The sequence below is a fragment of the Mauremys reevesii genome, linkage group 7, assembly GCF_016161935.1.
Source record: "Mauremys reevesii isolate NIE-2019 linkage group 7, ASM1616193v1, whole genome shotgun sequence".
Lineage (NCBI taxonomy): Eukaryota > Metazoa > Chordata > Testudines > Geoemydidae > Mauremys > Mauremys reevesii.
The window spans coordinates 42433103-42458595 of NC_052629.1; the positions used below are offsets into that span (position 1 = coordinate 42433103).

Sequence of the window (25493 nt, forward strand, 5' to 3'; positions counted from 1 at the left end):
GGCCATGGCTGAATGAATGTGTCTATAAGAACACCCCAAAAGAGAAATCTCAGCTAAAAGATCCAGCAGAAAAGGAGCCCTTATGTGAGAAAGGTGGAAATTCCAAAATTCCAGTCAAAACCCTCCCACCTCTTCCCTGAGTGTTTCAGGTCTACTTAGAGTCAAAGCTTAACAGAATTATGTTAATCAACTAATTAATTTCATGTTAATTAATTATATTAATACGTTCGAAATTGGTGCCGAGAGCTCCAACATGAAGGCATGTGTGTCTGGCCAGCACAAGCAGAGACATGCATGACTGATATACATCCACATATGGGAAATAGCTAAGTGACCCTGCAGAAGACATGTAAAATTAGCACATATTAGGCATGCATGAATACAATCCTGTAAGACATGTGTGCCTGAGACACATACTCGACGTGTGCTTAACACACACACACACACAAATACACAGACACATTCCCCTGGCATGCACATTCACCATCATCCACTTACCTAGTCATGGAAAGGGTGTTTTCCAGGATTTAAGACTGGCATGGCCAACAACCCCTTTTACTGTACTCTATATGAATCAAAATAAATCTCCAACATTGAAAGATCCTAAAAGATATTTCTCTACTGATTTTGTACAAATGCAAGCCAATGCAAGTCATGGCCTTTTTCTTCTGTTGAAGGTGTTAAGAAGCTCTGACCTTGGGATAGGAGCTTGCATCTTGTCTTTCACAAATGCTTACCCATGTAAATTATCACAAAATTGTGACTCATTAATCTGCCTGCTACAAGCCCAATATCTCTTAAAACTGTGCTAATGTGCAATATGGTTCACTAAATAACATCAACTACATAATGTTTCGTAGCACTTGATTGAGACCTTGGAATGCAGAGACTAGCCTGGTTAAAACAGACAGTACCTCCACTAGCATAGTATACCTTAATGTAATTCTGGGATGCTGGGGACGGATACATGTCCAGGTTACAAAACACAGCATCCTCAGCAGCAACACAACTTTCATGCCTGTTGAGGTATAGGAGACAAATTACCTTAAGTTAAAAATGACATAGCAGCCTAGTATTGTAAGAAGTTTAGGACTGAAGCTGGTATGGAATAGTAACAAAAGAACCAGGCTGGAGCAGGTATTAAGAGGGTTTAATTCATTTCAATTAATCAGTTTTTAGGATACATTAAGTTCCTGCCTGAATGGAGCCTACTGCACTAGCCCTCAAACTCACTCTGAGCATCCAGGCTTCAAATTCAACCTGACACGGGAACACAGTCGTTTAGGAGATTAGGTCTGGTGATTAACACGTCCGTTGTAGAAGCACCCAAATCCCTTATGCTCACCCTTATTGTTTCTTTTCACAAGGAGCTTCTCTTCTGTGGAAAGAGCAGGAACGATTTACTAACAGGATTAGTTCCGTCACTCGAGCTCACAATGGGGGGCCCCCAGCGTTGAAGTCCCATCTCTGTCAGAGTCCCTCTCAGATGCTCTGCCTCCCTGAGGAGGAAAAGCTGGTGATGCAGACAGGAAGAAACCCCACGGAAACCCAGGGGATCAGTCCCCTATCCTGGTTTTCCACTGGGGAGACTGACTTGGGTTCGAGGCGGGTACAGGAAGCCAGTCAGCCCCTGCCATCTCTACACGATGTAATGACTTGGCTTCCCCAATTAGCTCACTTTCCATGTAAACCCCGCACCCCAGCACTAACCTGCCAATATTCCTCAGGTTGTCTTTGGAGGGATTCCCTCCAGGGGTGCATGGTTCAGTCCCAGAATGCCATTCAGTCCTTGATCTCTACGCTGAAACTCTCAGCATAAGTGCCAGTTACTATGAAGTTTGACAGCTGTTCATTAGGAACTGAGCTGAGATCATCACATCATTTTATATAGGGCACCAAATGACCATCAGAAGGTAACAAATTTCAGTTCATGCCAGAGTTCTGCAGTTAAAGATGGCTTCAGTTTTAGAAGGGGTGACTGAGAACTTCAGCCTAAGCAAAGCAGCCTGCCAAAACATCAGCACAATGCAATACAACCTGATGATAGTGCACCACCCCACAAAGCTAGCCTGGGACACTGGGCAGTGTCAATCCCCTGAGCTAGTCAGTTCATTTGTAGGGTTGTATTTAATCAATACACCAGTTAAAACCATAGCTGTTCCCAAACTTTCCAGCACTTGGGATTTGTGGGGGCCCTGCTTGGGGAGCTATCACTGACTTTCACTGGCTCTGGCATGCTCACCACAGGCCCAAGAACAGCAAGAAATTCAGAGAACAGGCAGTTTGGAAAGATATTTATGTACTACCGTCACAGAACAATTTCAATTTTATAATAAAACGTCATGTTACAGGTTTTTTTCTCCTTGTTGTTTTAGCAGAAGGTTCTCGTTATCACAGGAACCAGAGGAGAATTTGAGGTGTTGCTCTTGGCATTTTTATACTCCACTGGGGAAGGCAAAAATTTACAGTCAATTTGTGATGCACAATTTCCTTCACTCCGTTTATTGAACAAAAACAAGAACCACTTTGTCCATGCATGCTACACGAGTGTTCAGTAAGGCTTCTCCATCCCAACACACACACACGCACACGCATATGCACACACACAGTAAAGCTGTTATAAGCCAATATGGTCCCAAGTCACAATTCAGATCTGTATTTGGACCTGAATCCAAACTTTCACAAAATTGTGGGGGAGCGGCGGGGTAATTTAAATTCTGTGGTCTGTTTTGGCCCACTATAGTGACAGGCCTGAAGCATGGATCCAGATCGGGATGTGAACTTCCTCGAAAGTCTGGATTTGCTGTTTTTGCTGAGGCCCAATCCTATTTATAAGACACAGGAGAGATATTGCTCACTGATTCTCAGCTCATCAAGGTGAAAGTTCTTAGGTTTCCTGGCCTTAAAGAGGGATTGAAGAAAGCTTTAAAACACACCACACCTAATACAACCCCTCTCCAATGTGTTTTTAGCAAATATGTTTCATTTCCACTTCTGCAAATTATCAAGGACTGTATTGTTTAAAAAGTGGTTCCTCCATCCACACATTTCCAAGCCCAACTTCCTCAGCTACTCAATGTTGGAATCATTCCTATTGCAGCAGGGATAAGGTATCACCCACAGTGACAACATCCCAGAGCAAGTTCTTGTTCAAACACAAATATCCCAGACAACCCAGGCAAGACAAAAGCACAGGTGACATCACCTGTTTTACAGACACTTTCCTTCTTCCCTGTTTTAATCTTCTTCAAACTCCTTTCTGGTCTCCCCACTTTCTATTTTAATGTCCCCCTTCAGCCCCTTATAACTGCCCTCCAATCCTATATGTTTAAGATGTAGCATATACTGTGCTGTCAGCTCAAGCCCGTCAATATCTCTTCTTTTAATTTAAACTTCCCTTCCAATACACCTCTAAGATCAGATTAGTAATTACAAAGCAAACCCCGCCTTCTGCAGGCCATTTTCAAATTGTCTCACATTCATGCATGTTTGTTTTATTACTCCTCGGAGACCCCTACTGCCCTTCACACCTGCAGATGAAAATTAAGCTCCCATTTCAGTTCCCCTCAGGTCTAGGCACTGTATCTGATAAGTGCTGGATGACACAACATGACATGCCAGACCCTTTCTATAGCTGCACCAAAGTTTGGGCTTCTGGCATGGCCTCTCTAGCCGATGGCTGAAGCTCCTGGGCAAGCCACGCCTCACTTGGGCAACGCTCAGAAAGGAGCAGCTTAATGTGAGAAAAAATGCTACACCTGGGGATTGTGCCCTTGGGCATCCCAACACCACACTTCAATTCCCCTTGAACGCTACATACAGATACTTTTAATTAAAAAAATAATTAATAATTGGAGATATACCTATCTCCTAGACCTGGAAGGGACCTTGAAAGGTCATCAAGTCCAGCCCCCTGCCTTGACTAGCAGGACCATGTACTGATTTTTGCCCCAGATCCCTAAGTGGCCCCCATAAGGATTGAACTCACAACCCTGGGTTTAGCAGGCCAATGCGCGCGAACACACACACACACACACACACACACACACACACACACACACACACACACACACACACACACACACACACACACACACACACACACACACACACACACACACACACACACACACACCCGCCAGTGTGAGGGCACTGTCACCGCTGGCTCAGGTGTGAGACCACGTAGATAAGGCCCACCAACAGGAGGCCACGCACGCCCACCATCATGAGGAGGAAAAGCAGCAGGATGGACATCACTGGCTCCACCACCTGGTTACCGAGGTTCCAGAGGGGGAATCCCATGTTCACTAGCTGCTGGTTCAGTTCCGAAAACGGAGAGCGCCCCCCAGGCCTGGCAGCCTGCTGCTGCGGTGGAGCATGGCCTGCATTAGGCGCCACGTTGAAAAACTCCTGCAAACATAACAAGAGAGAGAAGGAATTCAGCCTGCTGAATCAGACTCACAGAAGGGGTGGGAGCTGAAGGAAAGAAGACAGAAGGGGTGGGAGCTGAAGGAAAGAACAAGGCAAAAATCTCAGAAATGTTCCTATTTATTTAATTCAGAGTAAAATATCATCCCGTGGTCACAAACAGAGACAATGCGGCAGAGGGCAGGCACCACAACTGACTGCCCTGGCTCTCTCAAACATTTCTTATGATCCGCTTGGCTTTTACGCTCTAAACTGAAGTTGAAATTGCGGGGAGAGAGGAATGGAGAGTAGGGTACATTAGAACAATTACAGGGACTGCATCTTTTGGGCTACACCTCACAGTACAGAATTTCACCCACCCACCCTGTATGTAAATCCTTTGGGGCCAGACCCACTTACACAAGTGTAGGGGAACCCAGCCAGGTGGAAACAGCTGGGAACAGCAGCTCCTTCCCTGAGAACCTGAAGCCCTTCCAAACTCTGCGTGGTCAGGGATTTACAGGACTGGAGGAGGGGGGAGGTGTGCCAGGAGAGAAGGGGGTGGAGCCAAGGATCGTGCTCCTCTAACTACTACCAGATTTCTAAAATCCAAGCTGGAGCCAATGCTGTTCAAACCAGCATTTGCTCCTCCAGCACATTATCAACTGCCAACAAAGGGACTTACAATGCACTTCAGTAGGACAGCTGATAGAAATAAGACTCCCGCACAGCCAGGCTGCCATGTTGCTGGTTCCAGGAGGGCTGGCAGAGGGACAACCAATGCAGGAATGGCCATGGGCATTTTGTTGGCCAGGATGAAAGACATTTTCTGCACCCCCAGAGCAGCCAAACAAAACACAAACAAACAGAAAAGAGCAGCACAGCAGTAGTGTGCCCTCTGGAAGTTGGCGTCCAAGGTAACTGCCATGATCACCCACGCCTGGAACTGGCCCTGAACCGATGTCTGGGAATTAGAGAACTTAAACCTATGTTTCCTGCAGAACCCTGGCCCCAACAATCATTCCATTCTCCAGGACAACATGCCCACATTACAGAGCGCAGCAGTCACAGCACACCATGATTTGCAGCATCTTTTCCCCTCCTGTGTGTTTTTCCTTGGTCAGGGGTGGTGGGGCCCTTAATGTGAACTCAGATTCCTACCCAAATTCTGCACCCACACAAGCACTCCTCATTTCCCCTGCCTACCCCAATGATTCTTCCAGTATTTTGCAGTAAAATGTGGAATGCTGCTTCTCCCAACTCTGTCTTGCCTAGCTCTCTGGACAGAACATTATGAGCAATGTTCCCTCTATATTTTCTTTGCTCTGAGCGGGTTTCAAACTCCAGTGAGAGCTACATTTTTGTAGCAATCAGAGACTTTTTTTAAAAAAAATCATTTTACACTATATTGCATTGAACAGTGTAAGGGATTTTTAAAACAACACTTTAGTAATACACATGCATCTGTGACACACAGGAATACATAGCAGTGGCTGAGTACCCATTAACTTTCAAGATTTTTAGAGTTAAAAAACACACACAGTTAGGAAACCAGGAGCCCCCATCTATCCTAACATAAGCTTCTACACCCACCCTTTCCCAGGAGCCTCAGCCCTTGAGGAAGCCCCCTACCATACCCTCCCAAAAGACCCTGTCTCCCAAATCGGGGTGCCTGGGAGGGAGTTGCCATTGCAGCCCAGAGTGGGCAGGAGCATGGACCAGGCACTCCTGCCTCAGCAGCGGTGGCAGCACAGTCTCCCCTTCCCTGCATGCCAAGCTCCCTGCCAGGCCAGGCTCATTTCCGCACTGGTAGCCCTTGGAGGCTGCTCCCAGTGGCAGGGACCAGCCTCTCCACAGCCGGCTCCATAAACAGCCACCCCCCTGCCCTACCTAAATAATAATAATAATAATAATAATTAGAGATATACCTATCTCCTAGAACTGGAAGAGACCTTGAAAGGTCATCAAGTGCAGCCCCCTGCCTTCACTAGCAGGACCAAGTGTACACACACACACACACTCACACACACACACACCCACACACACACACACACACCTTACCCATCCCTGCTGGCTTGAGGTTTGCCATGGCACAAAATAGGAGCTGCTGCAGGTTCTGGAAGGAGGGCCCAGCTGTCAGCCACACTTCCAGCCACATGAGGTGTGCTGTAGGTACCACGCTGCTGTGCAGCCGCGCATGCACGCAGCTTAAAGGGAATGTTAATTATGAAGCATCCATTGAAGATATAAATCATGATGCACATCCATTTCCTTGAGCAAAATATCTAAGCAATTACAAAAATACGCTGAACTTCTTCACACTTTTTTGTTTCATTACCTGCCGGGAGGTGTTCTCCCTGTGCTGAGCATTTGCTCTCACCCGGGGGTCATCATCCTGTACAATATCTCCGTTGGCCAAAATCCGGACCATCCTTGGGGTCACGCAATATACCCACCCTGTCACACCTGTAACACACAAGAGAAAGGACCTGTAGTTCCCCTCTGAGCATTATTAGCTATTTCAGACTGAACCAGGAGGGAAGAGAGGCTCAGCGGGAACCAGTTAAACATCTTGGGCCATATTGTGAGTGCAGTCAAGGAGGGACATGCAAGAAGTTTCCCCCACTCTTTGCACGACTATATAAGGGCCTTCCACAAGAGGCCTCTGGGGAGTGTAGGAACTGTTCACTCCTGCTGCCTACCAGGGAGCAAAGACAGAAAACAAGGGGTTGAGAGGAGTAGGGAGCAGGTAGGGGGTCATGGTGCAACCCACATTCTTCACCAGCCTGCAGAGGAGGGCCTGTACAACAGGGGTGAAATCTGCTCCATCCTAAGGAATGTGCCCACAGAGAAGCTCAGAGACATCATGGCACCTTCTCCCCAGCATACATCCTGGTGTGATGCAGCTCCACATTACACCATACCAAAGGTAGTGATGTAAATACCACAATCTAGCCTCTTCGGGAATGGGAAGATACAAGTGTGTCTATCCCTCTCGTTTTAGCTATTATAATACACTATAAATGTATTTTTTATGGACACAGCAAAAATCCCACTGATAGAAAATGAAAAAGACACTTTTTCATGGCTATGGAATCCACAGAGGATGATATTTTTGAAAAGCTGTCAAAAATTACTTTTGAAAGTGTCATATGAACATCATTTTAGAAATGGCAATAAAGTCGGCTGTTTTACAAGTTAAAAAAAGGTTCTAAAATAAGGTTTTCCCTCTTGAAATAGCAAATCTCTAAGAAGCAGAACCTTAGGAAAAACAGGCAGGCGGGCTCTGCACAGAAGAATATTTTGTGCTACAATTTAACAAACACATGTTTCTGCTGGTAAGAATTAAAAACTGGTATGACCAGTCAAATCTATAACACAGCCAAAAAACTGACCACCACAACACATCTATCCCAGGGATCTAGTTTCTAAAACTTGGCATTTCTGGTTTCCAGGCTATTAGAACTACCAATGCTCAAAGCAGGGGTGGAAACTGGAATTGACCTGAACCTCTGCCTATAATGCAAACTGATGTTTTTTCTTTTTCTTTTTTTTTTTTAAGGGATTGTTAGAACCTTCCATCCAGTGTCTGGGGATAAGCAAGATCAACATAGCAGCTGTGCCTTACCTATGCCCTATGCACAATGCATGGGACCATCCCTTTCGAAGAGTCAGCTAGCAGTGTTTCCCCTCTATGGCTCAAAATGGCCTGTAACCCGGTTTGTCATATGAATCTGAAGGCCAGTCTCTCCCATTCCCAGGAGGGCTGATAGATGCACAGACACATGAACATGCTGATCATACCACATGTGCTGGGAAAGCAGAGGCACAGCACTACCAGATTCCTCTGGGTCAGGTACATGGCTTAAATTAGCCTGAGCAGGAACACTACACTATCCAAGCTGCCTGTGTTAGTCTGCACGGTACTTAGAAACTCTTACTCTTTGCCTTACATTTCTTGACAGAATTCTGAAATTTTACAAGAAGCCGATCTGAGGGTGGTGGGAGGAGAAGGGAAAGCAGAAGAGGCTGTACTGCTTCCCGAGCAGATTAGCGAGGAAAACTGTCAGAAATAGCATACTCACCTCGTTGATTCGCTCTCTGTTTACTTCACACAGTCTGACTGACTTGTACCCAAACTGCTACTTCCTCCAGGCTGACATCACAGGAAGTTAGTTGAGCGAGGTGGGTGAGCAGGCAGTTTCTCTTCTAGCCAAGGCTCTCCAGCGCTGAGCAAACCCCTCTTCAGGCTCCACAGTAAACTACAGTTCTCTGAACTGGCTGTGCAGATTTAGAGCTTTTTTTGCAGTCAGCCCCTCTCTCTGCACAGTATTTATGCTACACTCCTCTCCCTTGGCCTGCATGTTCATTCACACCATGACTCCGATAATCCCGATGCATCTGAAATCTAGGCATGGCGAGTGCCCCTGGCACAAAGAGAAGGGAATATGGGGCAATGCGCCCCAGGCATAGGCGTGGCGTGGAAACTAGGGGTGCGGGAGGTGCTGCAGCACCCCCAGGTTTTACGCGGGGCTACTGGCCCAGCGCCCAGGCCTCCACGCCCCAGCCCGGGGCTTGGGTCCTGGCTGCCAGACCTGCTCCCCGGCCGCTGGCCCCGTGCTTGCGGCTCCGCGCCAGGGTCCCGCTCCCGGGCCCGGGCCTCGGGTCCCGGCTGCCGCCGGCCCCGCTTCCCGGCCGCTGGCCCTGTATTCGGGACCCCGCGCCTAGAGCTCTGCTCTTGGAGCGCTGGCCCTGGCCACTGGCCCCGTATCCGAGGCCCTGCACCCAGCCCCCGCCCCCCGCTCCTGGCCCCGTGCCCGCCCCCAGTCTTTGCCCCCTTACCTCTGTCCGACCTCTCCGAGAGCCGACACTGCTCCCGGCCCCAGCTGGCGTGGGGGGGGGGGTGCAGACAGGGGTAAGGGAGCTGGCTTTCAGCGCTCCCACTTTTAAAAGTGTCCCAGTGCCCAGGCTACAGCCTATCAGAAATCTGAAACACTGACCACTTGTCTCCAAATCTCTAGGACTGTCCTGACTTTCACAAAGCTATCCCACAAGCCAGGTTTGCCGGGCAGTTAAAGTGCCTCAAACTGGGACAAATTCATGGGGTGGAGATGGTATGGGATTGAATTCAGGGCCAATTGGGGACCAGCTTGTAGGCTTAAACTAGGGCAGGGCTTGTGACTGGTTTAAAGTTGGGAGTGGGGGTGCTCAAGTGAGTGTGAGATCTGGCACAAGTATCTGGGACCAAGCTATGGTCAGGGGCGGCTCTAGCCATTTCGCCGCCCCAAGCATGGCGGCACACTGCAGGGGGCGCTCTGCCGGTTGCCGGTCCCATGGCTCCGGTGGACCTCCCGCAGACGTGCCTGCGGAGGGTCCACTGGTCCTGCGGTTCCGGTAGACCTCCCGCAGGCATGCCTGCGGATGCTCCACCGAACCCGCGGGACCAATGGACCCTCCGCAGGGACGCCTGCGGGAGGTCTGCCAAAGCCGCCAGCCGCCCTCCCGGGGACCGGCGAGCGCCCCCCACGGCATGCCGCCCCAAGCATGTGCTTGGCGTGCTGGGGCCTGGAGCCGCCCCTGGCTATGGTTAACACTGAGACTAGTTTAGAGCTAATTTGTAGGCAATGGCAGGCTAGTATATGGTTTGGGATGACTGTTAACCTAGGCTGGAGTAAAGTTTGGTAGCAGTTTGTGGGAGCACACTAGGTTTAGCATAGAGACCGGTTTGTGAATCCTCGCTAACAATAGGCAGCAGTTCAGTTCATGGGTTCAGACTAGGGTTAGGCTGCTCTAGACTTGTAAATTCCAGGACTGTAACACAGTTTAGTAAAAAGAACAGGAGTACTTGTGGCATCTTAGAGACTAACAAATTTATTTGAGCGTAAGCTTTCGTGGGCTACAGCCCACTTCATCGGACGCATAGAATGGAACATATTCCATTACCAGGTTCTGACACAGTCAGGTCCCCTGACATAACAAATTTTGCTTTGTAGAGGCACTCCATTTCCCCTCAGTCCAAATTACCCTGTGTAGAGTTCACAGTAACAGTTCATTTTCAAGATCAGAAACCTTTAAATGGGACATGTTTATTGACATAAGGATGGGTTATATTTTGTCAGTCTGGATCTAATTAGACCTTTGGCATCATCTTAGTTGAAATCAACTGGCGGGACCATGTGACATGGACAGAGAGACAGGGTGATGACCCTATTTATCTCCTCTGGTCTCCCATTGCTTGCACCTTCATGGGGAAGCAAAGCATCCAAGATGGACACTCACAAAGATAGACCTTCTTCGTTGGGGGGGTCTCCATTGTGAGCTCTAGTGATGGAGTTTAACAGATTGCTGCCTTCTTTTCTAATAGATAAAAAACAAAAAGGAAGTGGGGAAAGCTGGTTGAGAGTTTAGGACCACAACATCAATCCCCTCCCCCCACTCCTTCAGAAATAAAGAAATCCTTAAAGAGACACTGTCAAGCCCTTTAGCCCACACATTTCACTTACTTTTAAAACTGAACTGAATGTTGCAGATGCCCTCTGACTCCTGGAAATCCCTTTGGGTTTGGCTTTAAAATCAATCTCTCCAGCTCCAAGTATCTGAAGGATAAAGTGTGCAATGTCTGTTTGTGCTACAGGCCACACACATATCCCAGGTTCTGTCTACATTGGCCAGATAAACCATGCTGGCAACTTTCTAGGAGTTTAATGTGATCATATTTAGTCCCGATCACAAGTGCTGAAAAATGTTCTGGGGGAGTTTTTAACAGTTTGTTCCACGTAGTGTTCAAGCCTGTTCAATTTAGCCTTTTGTGAAACTGTGAGGACCCAAAAACTTTTCACAGATCAACTTCAATTTTCAAAATTTCAAGTACAAATATGGGGTCATGGACAACTATTTGTCGCAATTTTGGCTTGCGGAGAGATGACAAGGGAAGGCAGAGCAACACACAGATAATCACACATAGCATTTACAATATATTGTGTACACACACAACAAAGCATTACTGAGTCCTATGACCTATGGTCTGCACATATACAGCAACAGGAGTGATAATGAGCTATAAAATTGGCATCATAAATTCAGGCACGAGATCAGCAGTAGCAGAGGTAGACAGGTTTTCTGTGATTTCCCAGTTAGAATCCTTCTCGCTGTTTAAAGTATTTAGGGAAAGCATTCCTGAATCTGACCTGTATATGCTTCACTAAACACACGCTTTGAATACACATTGGAGGGACAGGAGGCTTACACTTCTCTTAATACTGGCAACAGTTTTCCACTGCCCAGTTAACACTAAACTGAAATAATAATTTTCTTTTCCACTTTAAATTATTCATACTCTGCTTCTATCATTACAAGAGAACTGAAATAAAAAATAAAATCTCAGACAAACTACATCTGAGTATGTGGTAGACTAGCCTCCACAGAACAAACCAAACGGACCAACCAGTAAAAAAGCACTCAGCAAACCGGCCTACCAATTGAAAACTGAGGACATTTCAAGAGGTTCAAAATTTAGATGGTTAGCCAAACTATCCCTCTAGACAGATGTGTTGTATACCAATGCCATATTGGTTTGGGGCCCCACTTCTCCCTCAGTGTAGAGGAGAGAAAACTCCACGAGTTTCAACTAACAGAGATTCCTATTTATTCTTCCAGAGTTTCCCTCTCCCCATTAGCACTGAAATCCCCTAAAATCCAGCCTTTTTGTTTGGTTTTGCTTTTCCATTGCAAATTCACCTTAGTAACTAAAGTTTATCATATATTTGTCATATGTATGTAAAGTTGTTTAGATATTTTTAATTGCTGAGTATTTTTGGAGGATAAAGATAATTAAATGTTAAAATTGTAGTGATCACTTGACAGTAAGAAAAAAAGCAACGTATGGGCTCTTCAGTTAGCAGTTGGCCCCAATGGGATGTGAATTAAATACCTTTGAAATTTAAAACAAACTTTCCCCAGTATTCAATAGGTTAGTGTTGTTTGAAAAAGTATAGCCATTAACTTGGCCACCAGAGGGCAATCATACTGTATTTAGAATTCAATTCTAGTCTATTGATATTGTTAATGATGAATAAAATGAATACAAAATTAATATGTCACAAATGTCAGACATTTTTCCCTAGTTCATACACAGATAAATGCATATGTACAATTTTATGAAAATCAGACACAATCTACTATATTTTGTCTATTCCAAAAGTTTAGCTGTGTGAGAGAGAATTTAATAAAAGATAGTTTGGCTCTTTGTTTCTCTGTAAGTGGACCACATAAATGGTAGTCTGATGGTGATGTTAGAGCAAGATATCTGAGCAAAAATATGAAAACACTTCATGGCTTTGTATTATAAAGGCAATTTCACTAATCCCTATCAAGTTCATTCCCCTACAGATTGTAATGGTAATGCTCTCCATCTAGTGTGGCTGGAAGTCACACTTCACTTAGAGCAGCCATGATATAAAATTCCCTAAAAGCCTAATAAAATTATGAATTATTAATCACAACATCTCGTATTCAGCCACCAACAGCCTTTAATTTTAAATGTATACTTCCCTCGTAAACTAATCAATGCATTGTGGCTGACATTTTCAAAACTGGCTACTGAGTTTGGATCCTTTTCTTTTGGGGGCTCAAGTTGCCTCTTGTTGGACATGTAAAATCAGTAGCCATTTTTGAAACTGTAGATGCAGAACACCTCTAATCTCTCTCTGTTGTGTGTGTGTACGTGTGTTTCCAGGATGGTAGTTTTTGGTAATAAATTTGGGGCGGACCTGCAGCTTTCAGGAAACAGAGTACTCCCCTGACTCACCCTATGGGAGCAAGCCAGCTCTGCAGGACTGGGGAAGCTGCACTCAGACTGCAGTGTGGGGTATTGTCAAGGAAGCCTCCAGTTGCAGCTGCCTGCTGCTGTGTGAATAGTTTCACAGCTCACCGAAGAGACGACTGAATTTAATTCGAGATGAATGAGTGCCTCCCTGATATAGATGACATTTTCATTGCAAACTAACAAGGGGAGAAATCCAATTACATCACAATGGGGCTCCCTAATAGGCCATGCAACTTGGAGAGTGTGTGTGGGGAGCGAGAAGAGGTAGGGAAGCATTCTCCAAACCCAAGTCTAGGGAGGCGGGGGATCTGCAGTGTCCACATATCACAGATAGGAACAATGTGGGCAGCGTTCCGGCAGAGAGAAGAACAGGCCATAGCAAGGGACTGCCGGCTGCAGCAACACTGGATTAAGGCCAGACAGATGCCAGGGATCACGCTTCAAAAAAAAAAAAAAAAAAGTCCCTATGAAAAATTCTCTTGCTATTGGGGAAAAAATACTGGCCTCACACTGAGATTTCTAGGTCACTGTAGACTACTAACTGACATGACCATCCAGTCCCAAAATCAAGAATCTCAGCACTTTTTCACATAAACTTTCTGTTCATCATCACTTGATTCCAAAAATATATTCTTTTTCTCTTGAAGGGGGAGGGTCACTGACCCTGAGAAAAGTATTCATAAAGATCATGGCAATAGCTGTTTCCAGTGTCGATCTTGAAAATGTATGTTTCCTGCACGGATCATATCTGAGCACTTGGGAGCTGGCACAATAATTCAATAAATATGTAGGAGTGTCATAAAATTACTCTCATAAAACCAGATGTGAAACACAGGAAAAAGGCAGAGGAGGTGGATGTAGATAAAAGGCTCAAAAGAGGGGGAAAAGTCACAGTTTTAAGATGGTATGTAAAAGTGAATTGCACTCCTTGGGCCCACCTGCTAACATGAGAGGAAACAGTGTGGGCCCTGAAAGGTAGGTGGTGTCAGTTCCCCTCAGGACCAGGCTCAAAAAGGTCACAGATATAGGCTTACACCAGTAAGAGCTTTAAGCACCATCAAGGCCAATTTAAAATCAATCTGGTTCTGGCACTTACGGGCAGTGTAATGAATGCAGGATGGGTGTAATATGATCACATTTGCTCAGACCAGAGAACAAACCCGTTGCTGCAACAGGCTGCAAGCAACCAAGAAGCCCTGATAAAAGCGAATTTCCAAAACCAAGCTAAATGTGTTGCTGTTGCAAGGTTGTTACACAATAAATAATAACTCAGCCCCAGCAAATTGAGCAACTGAAAGAAACACCTTCCTGAATGAGCATTGTACAGTAAACAAAGCATCAAGAGAGCCATGGGCACTAGAATTCCAGTCAGAGGCATGTCACTTGAAATTAGTTTTCATTCAGACAAAACATTACAGCTTCAGCATGTATGCGGTGGCTACATGACCCAAACAATATGGAGAAGGCTGAAATGTACATGAATCCTATTTACTCCATCCTCTGCAAACTTCGTAGGCCACTTCCAAAAAAGGGCAACAGTTTGTGCTGCAAAGCCATGAAGATGGGTCTTTTTTTTCCCTCTAGTCAACCCCTACTTATACCCATAACCTCTGGTGAAATATGCAACTGGTGCCCTGGGCAGTGTAACAAGTCCCAGGGTTAACTGTTACAAAAACTATTTTAAAAAGTGGAAGCAAGCAAAGAAAGCCAGTGAAAGCGGATGCTGAACATGGGCTGGGTTTATATGTTCTCCAACATTATTATTCTTGGAAGTTTTTCTTCAAATCTTCTTTCTCTGTTCATCTTTTTAATGTTGCTGCCTTCTGCACCAAATTACAGAGGGGACCAGCCATCCTGCCGCTTGCCCAGGCTCTGCTGGCACACACAGGGTACCAACCAACTCAAAGGCAGATGTAATGTGACAGGTTCATTATTATGTCCTCTTGGGGGAGAAGATGGACTGTGAGGGAAGAAAAGCCCTTATTTAAGCACAAATATCTTTGAAAATGAGCCAAAGTACCAAAAAAAATTAGAAATGTGTGAAGGTCTATAGATTTATGTTTACATGAGAGGTATCTAAAAATTTTCTTCAGCATATAAATTACTCATTAAAGCTCTAAGAAAGTTTAATTCCTGCTGTTAATTAGAGAATTAAGTGCTGTAAAAGACAACAGAGAGGGAATCTAGTTAGAACATGGGACTAGGAGCCAGGAGTTCTGGGTTCTACTCCTGGCTATATGACTTTGCTGTGTGTCACTTAACTTCATCTATAAAATGAGGGTAATAATACTCCCCCTCCAACCTTAAGGTGTTGTGAGGTTACTTAATTGATACTGGTAAAGTATCTGACACCCCCTGATTAAAGTTGCTGTGCAAAGTATTATTAAAATGTTGCTACCTGTTTGAGTGTGGGACAGATGTAACTAGCCCTGGGACGGCTGTAAATGCAAAGTCTTTTTTGAAAGGACGAAGAAGAACAAAAAAGCACTTCAGAGCACATTCTCATTTTTGACCTGGGTAGGGAAGATTTGTTGGCCCAGAGAGAGACCAGGCCAAGTCCTAGTCCTATGTCAGTTGTTTTTCACCAGTCTGGTAGTGCAAAATAGCCAGAATCTAGCAGAACCAGCCCCAAGAGTGTTCTCCTTCCCCAGACTCAACCCAGAAGGCACATCCACGAGAAAGAGGGGATGGTCCAGGCATTCCAATACCCTGCCAATTCTCAGATGGCATAACAGCTCTTTGGAGCCATGGGCAGCTGGGTACAAATTACAGCAACTTGTAAGCTGCTCTGATTTATGTTGGGGACTGATCAGCCACTGGCAGACCTCAGAATCAGGAGAGTATAAAAGAGGATAAAGCCAAATTCAGCTTGGCCAGATCAGAGGCTTTGGACCACTCTCTCTATAGATCTTTGAGACAGAAATACCTTAAAATGGGACATTACCCAGGCCTGTGTGGCAGGAGTAGTATCAGTGCACACACTCATCAGTCACTGCTTTTTCTCCACTGCTTCTCTTGTTTGGCTGCAGACTGCTTCCCTTTCACCAGCACAGAGGAGTGAAAAGGAAAAAGGATTATATCTTTCATCAGTCACCCTAAATGAAGCTGGGGCCAGACAGCAGGGAGAGAGTGGGGGAAGGGGAAAAGAAAGTAATGAGATTCTGGGGTCTCCGTTCATACACACACAGAAGATATCCTTTCTAGTTGCTCTGTCAGATTCAGCCAGCCTGTTCAACCATCCACAGCCTGAGAGGAGAACACACACCCCGGACCTACCCTCCCCCAGCCCCTGTGAGTTGCAGGTGAATTAGCATTCGTTTGGTTCTGCCCAGGGTGAGCAAATCACAGCTTCAAAGCCATCGCAGGCCTGGATGAGGCCCACACATTGTGACCCTTTGTGTCTTTCTTCTACTGACGATTGACTGAGCTAATTGAACTCCTCTCCCGAAATGACTGAATGGGGTTTCTCCGTGAAGGGCATGGGCTAGGGGGCGGGGATGGGATAGAAGAAAATGGGAGAAGGGGGGTAAAGATTCTTTTCCAATCCAATGAATGATCTTAGAGTCCCAAACAGCATCTCCAGGGGCAAAAGGTTAGAAACTAGCTATCCAAGTTAGTCCCTGCAGGGTGCTTCTCCCTTCCCAGGGGCTGAGATTCTCCTGCTTCCCTTTCAGTTGCAATTAGCTGCCACACTCTATAGACATGTCCACATCATCCTGCAGGAAGCTGAGACAGCTCTCCAGAATGCACTGGTTCTGCACAGTGACCATTCTGTGCTCCTATTCCATAGCCAGCTGCACTTATTTATTTCTGAATTAGTTTCCTCTCTGACTTGGGTTTCTTCTTTGACCCCCTTCCAAAAAATAAAAATAAAAATCCATGGCTGCATTATAGCCCCATGACTGCAGGGACAAGACTACGGTGAATAATGTTTCCAGCATTTTCCTTTATAAACTCCACCTTTCAGAACTATTCCTTAGAAGCTGATATTTGGGTCCAGCCAGCCTTGGTTTATATCAGTTTCTGATACCCCAGATGTGGAAACTCCACCAGGAGGGGAAGTTGCAGTGATGGAAAGTGGAAAGCCCCAAAAGCAGGTGGCACAAAATGGAAAGGTGACATGGATAGACCAAGAGGGTACCCGAGGCTGCCCTTCCTCATAGAGAATCCCCCATAGGGAGCTCACTAACAGAAAAGCTTAAAGTTTCATGTACCATTACTGGTGAACTTGGGTTCTGGTGTTTAAAGGCAGATCGTTAGTATGCAAGGACAACTGAAGTAACATATTTCCAAAGTAAAAATCTCTTTTAACATTGTAAAAGTGACAAAAAAATTATCTCCAATTACACTGTATTGGCTTCCAGTAGCCTTTTTATTTCACTTACCCATTGCAAAACTGTTTTGCTGTTGGAAATGTTTGAGGTTGCCAGGCTAGGAGTTTGTGGCTCAATTTTGAGTCACAAGTGCCATAAACATGGTATCATTGACAGTTAGGGATGGAGGCAAGCCACAAAGGCTAGAGAGGAAACCCCTATTGAAGGCAATCGCAAAACTCCCATTGGCTTCAACAAAGTCAGGATTTCAGCCAAGATGTTTATCTGAACTTCCCCACATTTCAGGGTGTTTTTTATCCAGAGTTTTGGTTTGGACCCATCTCCACTGCAAACTTGACCCATTGGCTTTGTATTGTAAACCAGTAAATAAAATACAAAGAAACTAGAACCTTTAACCACAACTTTTAACAGAGGGGGTACCTAACACACGATTTCAAAGATGCTCACTTCCAGAATTAAAAAAGCACAGAGGGATACTTAATAAATTAGCATAGTAGGAAAAAAATAAGAGTACAGTTATTAGAGCTCTGCAAAATGTTTTGACTCGAAGCACAAAGCACTTAAAATCAGCCTTGATTCCAGGTAGACCTGCATACATTAACCTCAACCCAGCCTCATGAAAGTTCAGTGACCATGAGCCTAAAGTTTCTCTCAGAACTATGAAGCTAGCAAACCTCCCTTCCCTATGCCATGCTCTGTTGCTCCAACCTGACAGCCTTCCTGATAATAAGTTGCAGCACTCCCCTGAAGATGCTGAAGGTAAAGAAGTCCTAAGACTTGTTACAGGATGGAAGGAACAGTACAGCTTAGGTGTGAGGAGTTCTTTCTATCTTGTACCTTCAAGTACCTCTACAGGAGTTGGTTTTCTTCCAATCCCTGTGAGCCTGCCATCAGGGTTCAGTTTGAAAACCATTTTGTGAACAAAATTCAGCATGGTTTACATGGGTCTTACAATTATGCCTTCCAGAGGATGGGGCATAATTGCATATGTAGGAATTACATAAAGTTAATACCATACTGTATAGTTCATCATTTGGCAAGAGATGGATGCAGTGAAGGTGCTTGTTGAACCTGTAAGGAACATGACACATACAGATGGCCATGCAACAAAAATAATACATTATTCTCTGTTTCAGGCCATGTCACTGATAGTTAGGCTGTATTAAAAGAGTCTATATCAAGTCATGTAGGTGCCCATATCAACATAAGCATCTAATATTTTGGGTATTTATTTAAACTGAAACCCATACTTTTCACTAGTGTGAACCCAGCTCTAACTCAGTTGCAGCACGATTTAAAATATTGTTTAGTGTCTACAGTTCTCCAGGGTATCAAAGTTTGCATGTGTGACCATCAGAATGCCATCTCTCTTAGGGAGAGCCGTTTCAAAAGACGTTTCCTGATGCTTTGGAGGTTATGGATCAGCTTTACTGTGGCCTCGGCTATTGATGAACTGGAGAGAGGCTGGGTAGACAGCTACTTACATATCATAGTGGGATGCTAGTGAGGAGGAGGGAAGGGGATAGGTACAATCTCAGAGAAATAACAGGAATATATATATATGTCAGTAGCAATAATGAAACAATCGTCAGTCACCCAAGGGAAGGTGGGGAAGACCTCATATAACCAAAAGAAATGGGAGGGGGGAGTGTTTGGAAGTCACTGGTCAGAATGATGAAATACCAGAGCTTTAAGAAAGAGAGACAGAGGGAGAAAAAGAGAGGGAGAGGGGAGATAAATAATGGTTTGTTTTTAAAGGAGTAGTGATAAATTTAAAGTCAGCAGTCCCTCTGGAATCATTAATGGGGAGGGAGGTTGAAACCTTGGCTTTGCCCAGTCTAGCTGAAGAGTAGGGCTATTGAGTGGAATTTGATCAATAGAACCAGCCAGCCACACCAGATGGCTGAAGGGAGGCCAGGTGGGGGACCCTGAGGACAGAGACTATGTCCGTGAGCTGAAGGTTTCCCCCTCTATTCCTCCCCCTTAGCTAGAGTGCTTGGCTGGAGTTGCACAGTGACAGGGAGCAAGAACCTCACTCCTGACAGGTTTACGAATGTCTCGTTCAGGGAGTTAAATCATTACCAGAGCCACAAGGTCAGACACCGAGCTGGCTGCCTCACATTAAGGTCTAAATCGACCTTTTCTTGGCTTGTTTGTATGAGAGTTTGGGGTTGGTTTCTTTAGCTTCTATAGAAATACTGTTAAGCATAGAGGCCTCCTGACATGCACACACTTTCAGACTGTCTGATGCAAAGGCCATTCTGGCACAGGGCTCCAGCACCCCAGTTCCAGTCTCCCTTAACTACCACACACACAGTTCATGCTTTTTACTGCTCTAACACAAACTGCTCCCCTGCCCTAGTGGCTTTGGAGCAGAAGGCTCACAAGCTTACACAATTAGCATAACACATTTCAAGATGTGAGGCTATCCCAGGAAACAGGCATACAGCCACCATTGGCCCCCTTTTCCTCAGGTACTGTGCTGAGCTGGGCTTGGCTGGACCCAATAATCTAGTCATGGGACTTCTATCAAGTTACTCTCTATCTAAAGTGATATAAGTGAGAGAAAAATCAGGCCTAACAAATTTTATAATTCTGTCTTACCTTAAAATAGTTTTTCTATGAAACCTGATAAAATTAATTCTGTATGTCCCACTGGAAAGCTAGAAATCTCCTCTTTCCAATTATATAAAGTTCTCCAATTCTAGCCTTAAAGGGGCTCACAAGAAATTGGACTTGAACTGTCACTGGTCTAGAAGAGTCTATTGTCCATCCTGTGCCTCAGGCTGGTATAATTTGTTACATACATTGGAGAGGAGAGGAAACATTTATTTGGCTTTCTTTTTTCTTTTTTCTTTCCTGCTGCTGCTATTGTAACTGTTATAAAGGCAACTATCTGAACCAGTTCCTCAGAATGGAATTCTACAATTAGACCTAGTGGAGATGGATTATTGGCCAGAGCACAAATGAGACCATCAGAGGTTCACAAAAAATGCAATTTATAACATGGATGCCACCACCACATGCTCTGTGTGTGTGTGTGTGTGTGTGTAATCTCTATATCTCTCTCTATATATATATCTATATATCTATATATCGATATATATTCTGGATAGAAAAACGATGAGATGCAGTTACAGGAAAGGTTTAACTCATAAAATCAGACTATGTAAACTGTGAAAGTTCTGTTTTGTCACAGTCTGTCTCAATCAGTGAAGCCATGATAAGGTTAACCACAATGCTGACAAACTCTATTAGAAACTGGAATCTTGGCTACTAAAAAAAGAACTTAAGATGTTAGCTTCAGCCATGCTGGACAGAGACCTCAGTGAGCTAGATCCTTATGCCTTTAAACAAAATTACATTTCTCAAAATGGCGTTTTCTTCTCCTGGTTTAATTTTAAGGTTGAAAATGTCTGCAGGCTAAAAAAGAGACAACACTTCCTCCATCTTCAAAGCAGTGACATGTGTGCACATTCAAATATACTCCCATCTCTCAGGGCACTCCCTTGGAAGCTAATTTGTTAATGGGTTACAAACCATCATTTTCAAAGGAGTCTAAAAAAAATCATACACCAACTCCCATTGAATGATAATGAGATTTAGAAGCCCAACTCTCTTAGGCTACTTTGAAAATCCTGACCTAAAGAAATAATATAATATGTGGTTTCACAAAGATTAATTAATCTTCAATCCCCCTGTGAGGTTGGTAAATTGCTAAAATACATGGTATAATGAAAATATTAATATGTAAGTAATTATTAGTTTCAAGAGTCTCCAAATCCTTTTGCCAATTTGTCACTTTTAATGTGTGTCATTTCATACATCTCTCAGGTGGAAGAACAACTCAGCTACTTCGTTTTCACACCTTCAATCTATAGGAAGAAACATTCAAAATAAAGAGAAAGAAGTACAGCTCACTGACAGCTAACAGGAAAAAGTGCACCAGTTTTTCTTACCTTGCCACATGAATGATTGTGGTCACAGATGTAATGCACAGCTATAGTTCATTTATAGTATCTCTTTTAGGTGCTTCCTTGGGAAGATTTGGGAGGGAAGGATCGTAGCTCATGAAGTCAGCCCATCATATGAGTTCCCACTGGCTTTTCTACATATAAACACAAAGAGTTTCCATTAGTGTCCCTGCTGGCTTTACCAAACTACTGTGGTATTTCTCTAACTTACATACAGAGATCTACTCAGTCAAAACTGTGCCAGATTAGGACCCAACTGAAAAGATTCCATTAATATCTCAGTCACATCCTGCTTAAGAGGACTACTTTTTACCCATCACATCACTCACTGGCCTGCTGAGTGATCTTGGGCAAGTCTCTTCACCTCCCTGCACCTCAGTTTCCCCAGCTGTAAAAATGGGAACAATGATCCTGACCTCCTGTGTAAAGCCCTTTGAGATCGACTGATCAAAAGTGCTATATAAGTGATAGGTATTAAATAATTCATTAAATGAACAGTTCCAGGCATTTTAAAGTTGAAGGTACTTTTGTTTTAGTTTCATGTGTGTTTGTGTGTATGTGCCTGAATGTGGTTCTCAAGAAAATGAGAAGCAGATAGTATGGCCAAGGCTCCAACCTTGCAAAGGGATCTGCAAGCAAGACCCTATACAGGCACATGAAGAGACAAGACCCATTACAGTCAGTGGGGCTCTGTGCAGGCATAAGGGTTTGTTCTTGAAGATCTCCTTCCAGGATCAGACCCTAAAGCAAGATGAAGGGACAGAATGTGGCCATCCTGTGCAGGTGCTCAAGGGGAACAGAAAGACAGCACAAGGAGCCATCTCACATCATTTACAACCCTGTGCAGGAGGCAGCCAAAATCACAATGCACTGCTCTAGACTAGTGCTGCTGCCTATGTAGGAGGCACAGGCCACCCTACTCCCAGCCCCCACCCCACTCCACACCAGTCAACACAGCTGGCCTAACCTATGGGGAGAATACATGCTGACTACAATAGAGTATAGGAGCTTTGCTCCAGCATGTGTCCTGTCTCCCTGGCAGAATGTGGCTGAATCAGTTAGAAATTGTTTGGGGATTCCTGCTGTACAGCCTCTGACCACACCCCTCAAATGTGACTAGTGGCTTAAAGACAAAATCTGGTCACTGAGGCATGGTCTACACTACAAACTTAGGTCTACATAAGCCTCATTAAGTCGATCTAATAATGTATGTGTCTACTCTACTGAGTCCCTTCCGCTGACCTAAGTGGCCTGTAAGCAGTTGTGATTATGTTGTGGCTTGCAAAGACGTGTATTGAGGGGAGGTTTTGTTATAAAAAAAAATTAACCTTGCACCAGAAACAATGTATGCACTGTCAATACTACCCTTGTGCTTTGCATTCCTTGCAGCTGAAACCTTGTCCATTGGCGCATCCTCCACACCAGGACAGAGACTTTCACAGATTAGAAGGCAGAAAAAGAAGACTCGGGAGGACATGTTCAATGAGTTATTGTGCATCTCCGAGAGTGACAAGGTGGAGCTCAGAGCATGGAGGATTACACTGTCCGAGAACCTGGACATGGACAGGGAGGACAGGACAGCATGCGGGGAACAAGAGTATGCCATGCAGGAAGAGATGCTGCAGATTATGAAGGAGCAATCAGACATGTTGAGGCATCTGGTTGAGGTTCAAGAAAGGCAGCTGGATGCTAGAGTCTCTCTGCAGCCGATGCTGAACCTGCTGCCAGCATCGCTCAGTTCTACATCCTCCTCCCCAAAACATCCTATGGGGGTGGGAGAAGGAAAGTTTAGTATCCCTTGCATTCAACACCAGGAGAAGATACAAGGACCAGAAGGTGCCCATTCCCACACTTTTGATTGTTACTGCAGTGCATCTGTAAGCAAGCTTTCCTTGTTTCTCCCCCCACAGTGTTATCAGCCCTTTGGCCCAAGTTATCTTACTTTTCTTTGCTGTCTCTGTGTATTTGTGTACATAATAACAGTTAACAGGCTGAGGAGAAAAGGATCTTTAGTCATTCAACACACAGTAGTTGGCGGGGGTGACACTTACAGGGGAGAAAATTCAGTGGAGGTGACAGTTTGGTGAGGAACAACACAGATAAGTGTCATGTTACCAGGGACGGCTCTAGAAATCGGGCTGCCCCAAGCAGCGCGGAGCGCTGCGCCGCCCTTACCCGGTCCCGCGGCGGGTCCCCTCTTCCCGCGGCTCCGGTTGAGCTCCTGCCGGCATGCCTGCGGCAGGTCCACCGGAGCCCGGGACGAGCGGACCTGCCGCAGTCATGCCTGCGGGAGCTCAACCGGAGCCGCGGGAAGACGGGACCCGCCGCAGTCATGCCTGCGGCAGGTCCGCTCGTCCCGGGCTCCGGTGGACCTGCCGCAGGCATGCTGGCGGGAGCTCCACCGGAGCCAAATGCCGCCCCCCAGGGAAACGGCCGCCCCACGCACCTGCTTGGCGCGCTGGTGTCTAGAGCCGCCCCTGCATGTTACTCTGGCTCGTTGCTGAAACTGGTTTTCCAATCCTCATGAAGACGCAGAGCCCCTCGATGTGCTCTTCTTATTTCCCTGGTGTCTGCCTACTCAAAATTGGCTGCCAGGAGATCTGCCTAAACCTCCCACCGTGGTGGAAACTTTTCCCCCTTTGTTTCACAGATATTATGGAGCACACAGCAGGCAGCAATAACAATGGGGATATTGCTTTCGCTGAGGTCTAACCTAGTAAGCAAACAGTGCCAGAGACCTTTTAAACATCCAAAGGCACGTCCACCACCATTCTGCACTTGCTCAGCCTGTGGCAGAACTGTTTCTTACAGCTGTCCAGGCTGCCAGTGTATGGCTTCATGAGCCATGGGAGAAAGGGGTTGGCTGGGTCTCCCAGGATCACAATTGGCATTTCAACATCACCAATGATTATTTTGCAGTCTGGAAAGAAATTCCCTGCTTGCAGCTTTCTGAACAGACCTGTGTTCCTAAAGATGCATGCATCATGCACCTTTCATGACCATCCCACATTGATGTCGGTGAAATGGCCCATATGATCCACCAGCATTTGCAACACCATTGAGAAATACCCCTTTCAGTTTATGTACTCTTTGGCAAGGTGGACCGGTGCCAAGATGGGGATATGCATTCTGTCTATTGCCCCACCACAGTTAGGGAACCCCATTGCAGCAAAGCCATCCACTATGTCCTGCACGTTGCCCGGAGTGACTACCCTTCTTAGCAGAAGTCTGTTAATGGCCCTGCAAACTTGGATCACCGTGGTAGAGTTACCCACTCCAAATTGATGTCCCACTGACCGGTAGCAGTCTAGCGTTGCAAGTTCCACAGAGCTATTGCCACTCATGTCTCAACTGTCAGTTTAGTATTGCTGTGCTGTGGGGAAAGTTCTTCACACAGTTCCTGGAAAATGGCCTTACGCATTCGAAAGTTCTGCAGCCAATTCTTGGCATCCCATAGCTGCATAATGATGCGGTCCCACCAGTCAGTAGTTTTTTCCTGAACCAGAAACAGTGTTCAACCATGTCAAGGTGATGCGTGACTGTCACCAGCAACTGCGAATTGCTCCACTCTATGTTTTCCAGCAGGGCTGTTTGCGTGGCATCACATTGTTCCGCGCGGCGGCTCCTCTATTGGCTGTGTAAATACTGCAGGATAAGGTGCGAGGTGTTTGTAATGCTCACAACACTGTACAGCTGAGCAGGGTCCATGCTTATCGTGCTTATGGCATCCACACAGGTAACCCAGGCTTACACAAAGAAGCGTGAAAAAGGCTTGGTTTGTTTGCCATTGATTTCAGGGAGGGAGGGAGGTAAGTGCATCGCTGGAGGCTAAGGCCATGTTCCCATAATCACCCAGGCCCATATTTTGGACCCATAAGGCATTTCAAGCCCAACCCAAAATTCCACTTGACTACCCACATTTTCACTCAGCTACGTGCACTGTGGGATAGCTAC

The 25493-nt window shown here is 45.5% G+C and overlaps 1 protein-coding gene and 1 long non-coding RNA gene across 4 annotated transcripts; both read right to left on the reverse strand.

Moving 5' to 3' along the window:
- Positions 1 to 1178: 1178 nt before the first annotated feature.
- Positions 1179 to 8832, reverse strand: FAM241B (family with sequence similarity 241 member B). Of its 3 annotated transcripts, none has more exons than XM_039546103.1 (4): positions 8493 to 8828; positions 6746 to 6873; positions 4222 to 4410; positions 1179 to 1378 (listed from the first exon to the last, which is right to left on the reverse strand). In XM_039546103.1, the coding sequence occupies exons 2-4, from the start codon at positions 6836 to 6838 to the stop codon at positions 1361 to 1363; spliced, it is 300 nt and encodes a 99-aa protein (XP_039402037.1). In that variant the 5' UTR covers positions 6839 to 6873; positions 8493 to 8828; the 3' UTR covers positions 1179 to 1360. The 3 variants fall into 3 exon arrangements, with proteins under 3 accessions (XP_039402037.1, XP_039402036.1, XP_039402035.1); XM_039546102.1 differs by lacking the exon at positions 1179 to 1378 and adding an exon at positions 1391 to 2445 and having other exon boundaries at positions 8493 to 8832; XM_039546101.1 differs by lacking the exon at positions 1179 to 1378 and having other exon boundaries at positions 4054 to 4410; positions 8493 to 8827.
- A 1808-nt stretch (positions 8833 to 10640) lies between these two features.
- On the reverse strand, positions 10641 to 23152 carry LOC120368938. Its single transcript, XR_005582853.1, has 4 exons — positions 22905 to 23152; positions 21525 to 21673; positions 10911 to 11003; positions 10641 to 10764 (listed from the first exon to the last, which is right to left on the reverse strand). It is a non-coding gene; the product is annotated as an uncharacterized LOC120368938 (long non-coding RNA).
- Positions 23153 to 25493: the final 2341 nt, after the last annotated feature.